We start from the raw sequence: 13,673 nt of genomic DNA on the forward strand, positions 1-13,673 counted from the left end.
GATTAGTGGCAAGTTCCAGCGGATGGCACTGCGAAAGAGAGCATTATCTCTTTCAGGATGAGTTACTCATCCAAGAGAACAGATGTTTTGGTGAGGTCATGCAGTGTTTGGCTTGATTGTATGCCCAGTTCAGGACCTATATCTGCTGTGCGTTTTACCAGGGTGGGAAAGGAGTCCACAAGGAGAGTTGAGGTGGGAGATTAGAAGAGGAAGAACTATCACACGAATTAAGGTACCCTTCACCTGAGCAATTTTGGGGGCTGGACATTAGCTACCACAGTTAATGAAGAAATTGAATGGCCTGAATAATGCATTGACTCAATGCATCACATCACCTATCTCTGCCGGTGGGTTTTAAGAGCGTAATCAGGTAATGTGGGCACTGGAGCACACGGGCCTCACTCTGGTGTGGTTGCTCCATCTGCTTGTGCCTTGACCCTTGGAGGCTCCTGGAAGAACTCAATTCTCATCTCAAGCCCCAGTGGGAGTAACTCAAGCCCTTCTGCCTTAGGTGACAGCCCACTGTATGCAAACCTCAGCAATTAATACCTGTTTTGCTGCATGGCTCTGAACATTCTGTAGTGCAAGCACTGGTTGTGGCAGGAGAGCGCTGTTTGGAACGATCAGCTCTCCGGGTGACTTTGGGCTGAATGTGTCATCCCTGTGATCACACACAGACTGGATCTACTCAGCAGTGGCCCCTCAGGATGTATCACACAACGTACTTCAAGTTATAAACGCAGAAGAGATCAAATAGTTTGGAAATAATTTACTCCTGTGATTATTGCTCCTGTGAATTATAAATTACCCAAAAGTCAGAGCTGTTCACAGCCAGAGTATTTGCTCTTCAGACCAGCACTCAAAAGTCTGCTTTTAAGAAATAAGATTTTTGGAGAACAAAAGGGGAAGTGAACACTATGAAAATTTAGTTAAATGTAAATGTGTTAAATGGTACATGAACTAGTCAGGTTTTCATGATTTATCAGTTTTAAACTTCAAAGGCTCTGTTTAGCTTGCATTTTTAAAACTAATGAGTTTATCACAGCCAGTGGGGAAAAATGGTTCAAGTATATCAGCTGTAAATTGGTACAAAGCACTAAAAGGGACATTAGCCTCTAATCAGATTCTAACAGTTCATTAAACCTGCCTTTCCTCCGTGGCGCTTTGTCTTCCCCCCCCCTCCTTCTGCCTGTGCCTCCTGTGTAAGCCAGCTTCGTCCCTCTGCTCAGGAGGGTAAAACTTCCTCAGGGACACAATGCAGCATCAGCTCATCCTTCTTTGTCTATGAGCTAAACAGCCTAAGGGATGTTTGATGATGGTGTATTCCTGATCTTGCTGTAAAACTCAGCTGTGCTGCCTATAAATCAAGAAAGCAGAAGGACCTCTCAACTTGCAAAATAGGCACTGGGGGAACCAGGAATGCCACACTGGCTCCTGCTCCACCTCAAACCACATCCAAACTGATGTAGCTCAGTGACACCTGAGATCTGCTGCTAATAAATAAATAGTACACCTCCCTTGCTGGGGAGAAAGACATGAAGCCAGGCACAATTTTATCCAGCTTCTTTGTGGCGCCAGAGACCCTTCCTGCGTTTTTTCCACCCCATGTCTCAAACACTGATTAATTAAGATCAAGGTGCACTAAATAATTTGCTCAGCAAACATAGGAAGAACTTGTTTTTCTTCCTCTTCCTGTTGTGTCAAGCTTTAAAAGTACAGTAGAGGTACATCAGTAGCGTAGCATAAACTGAGACATCTCAATAGCTTGACTGGTTTTCATTCTTCCATGTTTGAACACAGAGGTGTCCTGCTGAAAATTACTTGTTCGATCTGCAATTTTCTAACTCCAAGCCTTTAGATATGAATGATGTATATCTACTTTTAAAAGAAATAAATAGAGACTGCACTTGCTTACCTGCTTCACTGTGAAGTTTCTTCCTGTCCTGTAGTAAGTAACCACAGCTCCAGCTGCTAAAACACACAGGGCTCAAAGTGAGAGTGACAGGGATTTTAAGCAGGTCATTTGCTCTGCTTTTGGCACCGTGTTGGAGCATGGGCATATCAGTTTTCTTGCTTTTCAACATGTTTTTTAAATTACAATGAAGGAGTATACAAAAATAAACAGTTTCTGCAGTATTTATATCCTGAAAGGTGGAGATCCTGGGATGAGGTGTATTGATTGGAAAAAAAATAAAATGTTTAAAGTAGTTTCAGTTTTTAAAACATATTTTGGAAACTGCATTTGAATGGACAATTTTCCATAAAATTCCACTGAAGCAACCATGATAATGAATGTATTACTTATGAATAATGGCAGCACACAGTGCTCAATGGATCTGCTGCCTGTGAAACACAGGGGAAATGTTTTTTTTCCCATGCTCATGCAGTAACTGAGATACCAGAGCAGAGGTGAGTTTCCAGTCTAGAGCCTTCCAGACAGGGCTGCAAATTAATAAGTGACTGTGAATGAGTCACTTTTAAGTGATGTGTGCTCCAGTTACGTTATTTGAAAAATGGGTGTGATGTTTCTGCATTTCTGTAGCACTGACCAAGGTGTCTGGATTTGTAAAGTCACATTCTAGCTTGAAGGATCAAATGGTTTTTATATTCTCTGTGTTGTCCAAGCTAAATGGCAGCTGAAGACATTTGTGTTCAAACACCAGCCTTGAGCCTTGGCTGGAGTAGAAGATTGATTCAGGTTGAAGTACTGTTTGAATTGAAGGTGCAAGGTACAACTGTTGGTGTGTCCTCATAAACTGCTCCAGTAACAGCAGGAATGTTGATTCAGGGAAGCACAGTTCTGCAAATCTTTGCTCAGCTTGAAGCTCTTGGCATGTAGTGTCCATAACTACATGGATAGTGCATGTTTTTAACTTCATCTCTCAGAGGTGTGTGGAGATTTTCATTGACAAATGCTGATAACTTTATAAGACAATGATAAGAAATTTGAGCAATTGGGTGTTAATTTATAATGTGTATGGATACAGGCTGTCACTGTAACTTTTTTCCATATAAGCCTATACTTTCGCTACCAGAAATCCAAATGTTTTGACTGAAATGAACTATACCTAAGCATACTGCCAAAACCTTCGAACTTTCTGACACCGGTGCTTTCCTTTTCAGTTCTAAAGTAAGGAATTCATATATGTGTACCTGTGTAATGAATTTCAAATTACAAAATAGTAATTGGAGATGATTTTCCCTTGTTGCTTACAAGGACTTAGTTCTCCTTTAAGGATAACTGAAAGTATGATTTACTGTTTTAGCAGAAGTTATAACTTGGCAACTACTCCTTGAAATTACTATTACATCCTCCTTGTTAGCTTCATTTCCACTGAAAGAAACATACTTCTACAGTATCATAGAACTTAAATCAGTGAATTGAAACAAGTGTTTTTTTCATAATTTTTTGATTAACCTTTTCCTTTTTTGCCTTAGGACATCAGCGCCTTTGAGAACAGAATGTTAATGCTTGATGGGATGCCGGCAGTCAGAGTCAAAACAGAGCTGCTGGAATCTGAGCAAGGGGTAAGCAGAGGTTTGTGTGACCTCACCCTGGTAACCCTTCCCCAGTTTCTCTGTGGTTAGCTGTCCCTCCCATTTTCTTTTCTCTGTTTTTCTTTATTTCCACTGTTTTGGAGCATATTTTCTTGGGACTTGTACTGGTGAGCATCTAGTCGGATCTGCTGGGAGCACAGAACAAAACTCTGCAGAAGACTGCCTGAAATCATCTGGGATAGCTGAGATGCTGTTGGTGTAATTTTACACCTATTTAAAAAAGGTGCAGTTTAATAACAGAAAAAAAAATGAATGGATTTCAGTAAAGGAAGCCAAATTCATATGTCTGGGAATTCCATATGTATATGTATGTATGTTTGCTATTCTGCCTCCTGGGGATATTTGCATTACTGCAATTGTTTCATCCTTCATATGCTCATCCTAACCCATATTCTGTTGTGGAAACCTGCTCTCTCTCTGGTGAAATGCACTTGTCTATCATTAAGATAAGAGGACTAAAGCTGGTATCACATCAACTGCTGAATACAGGACAGATGCTGTACTGGATTTTGACTTTTTTGCAGAACTTGGCGTTGGAGTGATAGTTTTTAGGAAGATGGGGAGGGTATTTTCTTGCATATGTGGTATCAGTGATTGTGGATTACAGCAAGGGTATCTATATTTAATGGATTTTTTTTTATCATGAAGCTTTATTTCCTTGTGTACATTGTGTTATTCCAAAGAATCTAAGCCACTTTACTAAAGATGCTTTCAACAAGCAGCCTAATAGAAGCAGCATTGCTATTGCCTTGTAGGGATGGGCTTTTGCCTAGTTCTATTACTTGGCTTTTTCCCTTTCTGCTATTTTCTCAGTTCTTTAATTGAGAATTTAAATGGCATGGAAGAGAGGAAATTAACTTTTAGGATGACTTAATTTGGAATACTTGCACAGAAATACCAGTTATTCAGGGTGTTTTTGAGGGTTTAAGTTTGAGAGGAGGAACAAGGTTGACAGTTAATCGAGCTCTTGCTCACCTCTGCCTTCTTGAGAGCAAGTACCCTCAGAAATTACTCCAGTACAGCGTGGTTTGTGGGAATGTAAAAATTGAACTATTGTATGAGCCACAATGATGAAAAGACACATCCATTCATTTTTAATACCTTCTGGATGCTTTGCATTATGTCTTTGTATGTAACAGAAATGCTTCTCTATCGTGTTCAGAAGACAGAGGTTCCATTGCCATTTGCCTTTGTTAGGTTTAAAATAAATTCTGTGTGTGATATATATTGCTGGGTCCTTTATGAAGAATACTTCCTTTAGCAAAGCAGGAGTTGATTCTGGAAGACATACTTAGTGTCTTAGGAACTGGAAGGAAATGAATGATCTATAGAATTTTTTAATTTCCTAAGAGTTTTTTAATAAAATTTTATGGACTTCTGTATAAGCAGAAAATGATGTCATTTTTTCCCCAGTGACTAAACCACTGGACAAAGAGCTCATTTGATTTGGAGTTTTATGCACTTTGGTACTAATTAAGTAGTGTCTGGTCAAGAGTCTCTGGCACCTTTATGATTCTTCATTAGGGAACAATCAATAAATACAAAATGAATTCTCCAGTTCACTAACAGAGGAGCTGGCCATTAGGATGGCAATTTTCCAGCAAACAGTTTTAACTCTAAAGAGAGCTGGTTGAAACAGATGTTTGGCATGTACTTCGGAGACTGCTTTGAATATGTAGATGTTGGTATACATAACAGGGACAAGTGTTTGAAGGATGTGATTACGAAAATCAGCACGTGGAGCTGTTTGGGAAGATGAATATCATAACTGGGAAGCATGGAGTGGGAACTGAAGTGTGATTAAGTAGTAGGAGTTTGAAATTGTGGTGTCTGTCTGTGTTGTCATAGCGCCCAAAGTCCCTAGAGTTGCGCCTCCATCACAGCATATGTGTGTACAGGGAGATGTGACTTCTACTTGAAACTTGGGGAACTAAGATGGCATTTTGAGTCTTCTGAACATAATGGCCAAAGCTTTATCACTTAGACAAACTCTTCCAAAACCCAGAGGAAGACATTTGGGTTTTTTGCTTTTCTGGCTTAGTATCAGCTGTTGGCTCTGGGTTTCTTCTAGGTTTGCTAGGGCAAAAGTGAGACACAGGTTAAGGGTTATGAAAAAAAGGTTTCATGTGTGACTGGGGAATCATGAAGGCATTATTAATTGTAGATGAGTGAAATCAAAAAGGTCTGGAGCACCAGTAGCCCTTGACCAGCATGGTGAGCATTGCTCTACCAGACCAGAGAGCACTGAGTTGTCATGTTTTGCCCATGACGCTTTAGGGTGCTGTTGTCTTAGAAGGGCTACAGGGCCGCTTTGAGTTGTCTCCTGTTTAAGTCTGAGCCCATATATCAAATAAATATCTTCTTGATTTTAATGATTTTTTTTAAGGATATGTGCCTGTTCATTGTAGGAATATTGAAAGTTTTTCTGCAGGACACATGAATATGTCATCCATAAAGGTGTTCTCTCTGTAGTTGTGCCTTTGTTAACTCTTCCTAGTGATTCATGGCCTCCAAGGTGGGGTTCACAGACAGAACCTTGCTGGGGGAGTTTGGATATTGTCTGGCCATTTATGAATGAAGGGCTGTGTTGCACACCCAGCTGTGTCCTCCCTTTGACCTGTTGACTAAAGATTTTGAAAATACCCAGCTAGGCATTGTTGGTAAAGTGAACAATGATCATTCCAATAACTTGACAACATGGAAATAAAAAAAACTCAGAAAGAAGGAACATTCCCACCTACAGCACCAAAGTGAAAGTACAGTTGAAGAAAAAAAGTTTTTATACAAGCAACACCAGCTTTTAATCTCGAGTTGCTTTTTCGCATACTTTTTGTGACATACAGTTGAGAAAAATGCACCATGTGATCATGCACATTTCATTCATAAGAAAGTCATCTTCCCTGTACTGCTCTGTGCAACTTGGTCTTCACCAGGTTCTCTCTCGACTACGTATGATGGTAGTAGAAGTCATGCATGCTGTAGATGAGAACCAGGACAGAGCAGATACTAGCATTTTCTGCTGTATTTGGATACCAAACTAGGCAATCAATTCATTATATTCTGTTGTTTCTTGTTTTAATTTCAAGACTTCAAAAGAGGCTAAATATAATGTAAGGTTCTTCTCTACCATTTGTGCATGAGCTCCAAGGTTTTTAAACTTTTGTGTTATTTGTTTTCTGTTGTTTCATGATTCCTCTGTGTCTTTTGCTGTATTTGGGTGCTCCATCCAAACCTGGTCTGATACCACTGAAAAGTTTATAAGAAGTTTTCTTAAACAGAGAAAACTTCTCATCCCTTACACTGCACAGGTGTTCCTTACCTAGAGCAACTGAAGGTGAATTTAAAATGCAGTACTGCAGAAGGAATAAGCAAAGAAAGTGTAGTCCAGCCGAGATTTCAGGGTAGCCCTGGGAGAATGAAACTGTGTGAGGTACTCCCAGCTGCAAAGCAGCCCAGTCTCTAGCTGAGTCTGAAAGGAAATTGGAGCTGACATTTCAGCTATGTGCCATGCACTAGATCCTTGGAGCCTGTGACTGGAGAAAAGGTGAGCAGGACTCTGGAACTGCAGCCTTTGTTGGTGCAGTGAAGACAAACCTTTACCAACCCAGATTTAAGACACTGAGTTCCTAAGTTAGATCATTGTGGGAAAATAGGTTTTAGGCAGTCTGTAAGGAAGACATGCCTTGTGAGATAGGGGTTATTAGTCAGATTTGGAACAAAGAGGTATTACAAGGGAAATTGATTTTGTCTTTGCTTTGGAAAAAGTTGAAACAGTTCTGCATTGTTATATTGTCGCTAATTTAAGAGTAGTTTAATGATTTTTAGAAGGCCATCAGCATTAGCAAGAACACATGCTTATTTTTCCAGTGAGCTACTGTCCTTAGTTTTGCACAGGAGATTTAATGCAGTCTATTGTTTGAAGCTTCAGGAAGACACAGTGCTGCTTTAATGACTTTATCACAAATGAAAAAAAGACATTACATAAAAGATATCGCATCGCCCTTTAACAAGGCTTCATTATTATCTCCCCTACTGTGGAACAGGAGCTAGCATTGCTAATAAATTGGGAGAATTACTTTAGAAATATGAATTTGCTTATCATTTAATATCCTCCAGTGACCTACAACTTTAGATCTTTCGGGCTGCAGTAAAATCTTCCTCAGTTACCAGTTTCAGAAAAGGATTTGAGGAAGGTGGTCCCTCCCCATGAAGCTGAAGGTGGGGTACTTTAGCAGGAAAAAAAAAATCTTCATTCTGTGCCAAAAACTGTTCTGGAAGTAATACTTCTTATTGTAAGAATGCATGGAAGCTGGAATAATGTATTGGTAATAGAGGCTGGGTGGAAAATTTATTGCTGGTGGCTATTATTAAGAAGTTGGGATGAGTAGTATTGACTGGCTTCGGTGTGGAGTCCTGCTAGTCACTGCAGAATGTGGCCCAGTTTCTAAAAATTGGTAAATGTGTTATTGGAGAATTTAGTGTTCAGTTGCACTTTCTCAAGTATTTGCTGAGTTGGGCCATAAGCTGTTGTTGAAAGGAGATATAAATGTGGGACTTAATGTCTCACAGTCAATCTTCAAATACAGAGAATGATGAACTGCTAATTTTCATCAGTCTTTTTGTTTCCAGATCTGCAGTCTCATCTGTTCCTTTGCCTGCATTTTGTCCTCTCAAACCATCACTGGAGGGTTATATATTTTACTCTGAATTCCCCTCAATTCTTCTTGATCTGTCTCCATTTGAATCACTTATCATGACTGAATTATATTAATAAATTACTAAAATGACAAAACCCTTTAACAAGCCAATATTGTTCTGTGTCTTTCATAGCCAGCCAAATTATCTTCTTGTCTCATATCTGAAGAATGCCATCCAGCCTTGTGTTGTTATATATGTAAACATGTTTTACCTCAGCCTGGGTAATACTGACATAAATCCTTTATTTTTAAAGACTTCAAAAAATACCTATTCACATTCAGTTAAGAATAATGTTGGTAGAAAGCTCGCTCTATGACTATATGGGGAACTGTTCTGCGGTGATTCATTCAGCTTGGGTACATTCTTTGTACTAGTAGAAGAAAAAGCACTTCTGATATTTGCTATTTTCATTTGTGAGTTTCTGCTTCATTCAATTACTTACTTGTTTTCTGAATTACTTAATGTTTAGCATGACTGATTTGGGGAAACAAGTTGCATATGGACATTGCACATGTACCAATCTCTTCTGCAAAGAAAGCCCTTCTTAATTTCTGTTGGTTTTCTTCATCTTGCAGTTGGCATCACTCAAGGAGCCATGAGGTGTTAGAACCACAGCCGGTACAATTCATTGCTTGCTTTACAGCGTCATAAATGCAGAATAGCCTTCAGAAAGAGGTCAAGATCTGACTCCAGATCAAGTAAGGAACTAACCTACAGGGCATGATGCAAAGCCATGTGAGATGTACCTAAGGAGATACGCTGTATTTCCTGAGCACTTCTGAAAGTTTGTGCTTGCAGCCCAGAAGGGTGCAAGACACCTCCCAGAAGGGTTATGTCAGTTGGATTAATTAAGTCAAATCAAGCATCACAAGCTGATGAGTACTGCAGGTGCTGTTTCATGTTGCATGGAAGTTTGCATAAAGAAAAAAGGTAGCCAACTCTTACATCTTGGCTGTCATCCTGGCATTCTTGCTCAATCCATTGCCAGTAACTCAATGACATTGGAGAGTGTAGGGTCAACTGATCACACGTCCAAGTAAAACCTACCCAAAGGGAGAAAGGGAATGATTGTATATGTCCTGCAAGTCATACTTCCCGTGTGAAATCATGGATATCCTCTATTATATGAAAATGGGGAGAGTGGGAAAAAGGTTGTGGGTGCTGCTTTTGATTAGAGCTGTGACCTATATCTGGAACTAGATCCTGAGACATCTTTACTACTTCTGGGACCCCAGCTGCCCACTTCTGGCATGTCTCTGCCCTGCTGCATTATCAAACACTGATTCTTTTCAGTGTTTAATGTTCCTTATTCCTTTTGAAGTCAGTTCATGTGTAGAGAGCCAAGGAGTTTTATCATGGATGTAGGTGTGGTTTCCTTACTTGTCTTTTTGTTGTTTGTTTTTTTTTTTTCTCTCCAGGGATCACATCCAAAAATGCAATAGAAAGGTAATAGATTTAAGACTAACAGGAAGTGATAGCTTTACCAGCTCAGCACACTTGCCAGGCAGTCTTTTTTGCCAAGTTAACCAAGATTGCAGACAGAAAATGCAGGTGGGGTTGTAAGATGTATGATGCTGTCTGAAATTCACTCTAAGTGAAGTATCCCAGATCCTCTGAGACTTAATTTACTGACCGCTGTCTGCCATTGCTTTCCTTTCCTAGGCAGCTAAGTTGACTGTTACAGAGCACAGCAAGGAATGTGCTCCTTATTCTGTCTTGTATTGTTTTTTGTCTGTATGGTAGGAACAGGGAGATTTTCACTTGTGGGTGAAAACTGAATTGTGTGAGGCATTGCACCAATAAAGGGTGGTCCCAGGATATCTAGGTTTAATTAATCAGAAGTTTAGACTTCAGTCTTTTAATGGTGTTCTTCAGGTATTATTAGTGACTGTGCTTATTAGGAATTCAGCAGCAAGTGTAAAGGAGTGAAGCAGAGGAAGATCTCTGCACCAAAAGGTGTGTGTTTAGCCAACAGTGCCATGCCCAAGAGAGATTTCCTATGTCTGTAGTAATAGAAGGGCAGCAGTAAGATGGTTTCAATTACAAGAAATTTAGACTTTTATGAAGAACTATTTATTACAGGAGAAGGATAATACTTCATCTGCCAAGACTGGAGAAAGCTTCATAGAGAATGTGGAATGTTACTCAGAAACTAACATAGCTTAATACTGTTACAGTTTCATAGCAAAAACACAATTACAGAATATATCATATGTTAGATACACGAATCCATAAGTTTTATGTGCATATATGGATTAGAAAGACAATGTTGCCTTTGGGACAAGAAAAATTGACCCTTTGATTGGAGCATAGTGCTGAAGTTCATTGCAGGATTATAGTTTGGTTGCCTTCTATCCCCAGTCAACTATTTTGTGAGCTCACCTTCAAGCCAGTTTGCTTTTTTGATAACGTATGACCTCTCTGCTACCAGAGCTTATGATGGCAATCTCCTGGAAGATTTATTCAGCTGAGAAACTGGGCACAGAGAAAAACAAGCATGATATATACAAGCTGTATATCTGTCAGTCACTGTGAATTCCTAAATCTACATTTTGGGTTGAAAATAGATTATTTTTTCAAGATGTGAAAGGTCAACATTTCTGTTACTGCACTAAGTAAGTCATTGAAAATGGTTTAAAAAAATTGCAAGAAAGATCCAAATATCTGCAATTAATATTCTCCCCCTGATAACCCAAATTCCCATGACACTTGTGTGCTCCATTTCCTTCTCTTTGAGGAATCTAGTATTGACGGTTTAGCTGTAATTTTGATTGAGATTGCAATCCTAATTTAAGTGAAGTACAGATTTTTTGCTTTTATGCATTGTGCCAGAAGGGTATTAAGAATGTAGTCATGGGAGCTCAGGGCATGTCATGTATCAGCTGCTATACAGCACTGTATTCTAAAATCCTGTTGCACCTCTGCCTTGAAATTCATCACAGGTCTGTGTTGTTTCATATCACAGTGCAGTGGAATTCTAAGATACAGCAATGAACATTTTAGACCCCATGTATGTAACTATTATTGGCATATGAAAAGCAGTTACTCTTCTCATCTGGTAACTCATTTGATTGGGTGTATGAAGTTTAATTCAGGTTGCAATGGCAGTGAAATTCAATAGGTTACAAGTGTACATAACCCCTCTGTTCCTATTAAGAAACTGAGTAGAGTGAGTTTGGTAATACTGCTTGTCTTAAAAGAAAGCTACCTTGAATTACCTCTTGTTTACCTCCATCTATGATTATATATGTGCATGGGTAGTGCAGACCTGCTGATGAATGGTAACTTTTGTGATCCAAAGCTCTTGATTAAAAACATTTTCAGTTGAAACTTCTCTGTGAAATAATTGTTAACCACACAATCTTTAACTTATTTAGCTAGGAGAAAAGTTAGTCATTAGGTTTCATTTTATTCTACTCAAAGATGAGTTTAATGGATTTTTTTTGTTTGTTTTAATGCTCATTAGAGTAGTCAGTTCATTATGGCAGTCTACAGTTTGTTTATAAGGGCATGTTGGTATGTTCAAAGTAGAAATGAGATGGAAGTGACTGGGCTCTTGTCCTTTCCCTTTGTTTTGACTTGGGTAGAGTGAAATCTTCTCTCTTCCCTACTCTCAGTTTGGTAATTGCTACACTTTATTTCTTCAAGGACTCTCAAAGTGAGAAGTATTGTTTAAGTGTGCATTGCAATTTCTATTATATGGGGGCTAGCCTAAGAAAAATAAGCATAAGCCAATGTAACAATAATTTACAGTATCATGAGCACTTCAGCAGCATGAGACAAATGCCATTATGTTATGAAAGTACCAAAATTATTTTAATCCTTGCCATTCATTATGAGAAAGGATTACTTCTACTTTTCTCTTGTTCATTGATGTTCTGTTAGCTTTTCTTTTCTCTTGGAGGTTTTCTTATAAATAGTCTTTTTAATGTATATTTTACTCTTGTTCTGTATCCTGCTGGGGAAGTACTGAAAGAGCTGTATATATTTTTTAGCATCATTGGCTTTTTTCCTTATTTCTCCCTGTGGAGATGAGTCCTTACATGAATTACTTTAAGGTTTCTGTTTCCTTGAATTTCTTGTTTGTTTGTTTTGTTTTGTTTGTTGTTGTTTTTGTTTTTAAATTCCCCTTGCAATTCCTCCTCTCCCCACCCCCACCCTGTTTCACATTGTGAGGATGAGTATTTAATAAACTGTTATTTAGGGGAGTATCTGCTTTCAAACATCCTTTTACAGATGTTATTATTGCTTGATTGCATCACTTAAACATACCAGAAAACCATAGGAACTGCAGGCAGAAAAAAGCCAGCAGCAACCAGAGGTGGTGTTTGTCCTCCCCTGCCAGCACAGGTCACTGCTCGTGCTTCCAGTTGCCCAAGGATGGAGTCCAAGCAGACAAGTACGGTAAGACCCAGCTCATTGGGATGGGCAGGGAGCAAGGAAGAGGAAGAGAGGTGACTCGATCTTCTCGAGTGTGACCCGGCTAGCTCAGTGATGAGGTTTCTCTTCACTCGAGTTTCGAGCCAGCATATGTTTTGAGATTCACTGATCTTCTTCAAGAATTCAAGTCTATAGAGCGAGTAAAGAAATCAGGGGGGGACTCTCTCTCTGGTTTGCATTCCACAGTTTATTTCTGTGAAGGGGAATCCAAGGGACGAGAGACAAAGGATTTGGGGTCTGGGGGGTCTCTTTTAACAGGGTTTCTCGGAGGGAGGGAACATCAGAGAGAGAACCAATTATTTTTCTCAGTTAGTACATCTTACAAACTTTCTACAAATCAAGGTTACACACACCAAGATAAGAAATAACAGACACCAACTTCTTCAAATGCCCACAAAGGTGTAGGAGTATTCTCCACAGAGGGGCAGAGGAGGAGAGAGGGGGGGCTTGGTTTCCTGGCAACCCAGGGGGGAAAGAAAGGGAAGGCAAGGTAAGCCTGGCCTCTCAGCTTCCATAGCTCAGAGGCATTCTGGGACAGGAAAAACAGAGTTACAAACTTCCGTGTTGGAAAGAAGGGTTCTCTTCTCTCAACCCCGTGCTTTCCTGGGCTAAAGAAACTTCAAGCAGCTGGAAATGCCAGCGGGGTCCTCTCTTTACTCTATCCGGCCTCTCGCCGTGGGGCTGAGGAGAGAAACTTCAGTAACCACGGTAACTTGACACCAGGTAAACAATTAGGAAAAAGAGAAGCTGGGGGTGGGGGGAGGATCACAAATAAAAGATGGGAAAAGATACATTTCAGGCTATCAACTACAACATCTCCCCCTAATTTTTTCCAAAAGAAGGAAGGGAACTTGGTTTTACTTCTTCAAACCAAGGGGAAGGGGTTTGGGGTATGTTGGGATTTGGGAATTCCACAGCATTTATCTGAGGTGCAGGAGAAATTAACTTGGTGGTAGTGGTAACACACCAACGTTACA

At 39.7% G+C, this 13,673-nt stretch overlaps 1 protein-coding gene across 16 annotated transcripts in view; it reads left to right on the forward strand.

The window, feature by feature from the left end:
• KLF12 (KLF transcription factor 12) overlaps positions 1–13,673 on the forward strand; it is a 303,507-nt gene that overhangs the window by 84,817 nt on the left and 205,017 nt on the right. For 14 of the 16 annotated variants that reach the window (XM_086881064.1, XM_086881071.1, XM_086881067.1 and 11 more), the window contains one exon: positions 3,439–3,528. In XM_086881064.1, the coding sequence (XP_086737190.1) occupies positions 3,463–3,528 (66 nt within the window). In that variant the 5' untranslated portion in view covers positions 3,439–3,462. The other 2 variants (XM_023929298.2, XM_086881068.1) reach the window with 2 other exon arrangements.

The sequence above is a fragment of the Cyanistes caeruleus genome, chromosome 3 (genome assembly GCF_971803275.1).
Source record: "Cyanistes caeruleus chromosome 3, bCyaCae1.hap1.1, whole genome shotgun sequence".
Classification (NCBI taxonomy): domain Eukaryota; kingdom Metazoa; phylum Chordata; class Aves; order Passeriformes; family Paridae; genus Cyanistes; species Cyanistes caeruleus.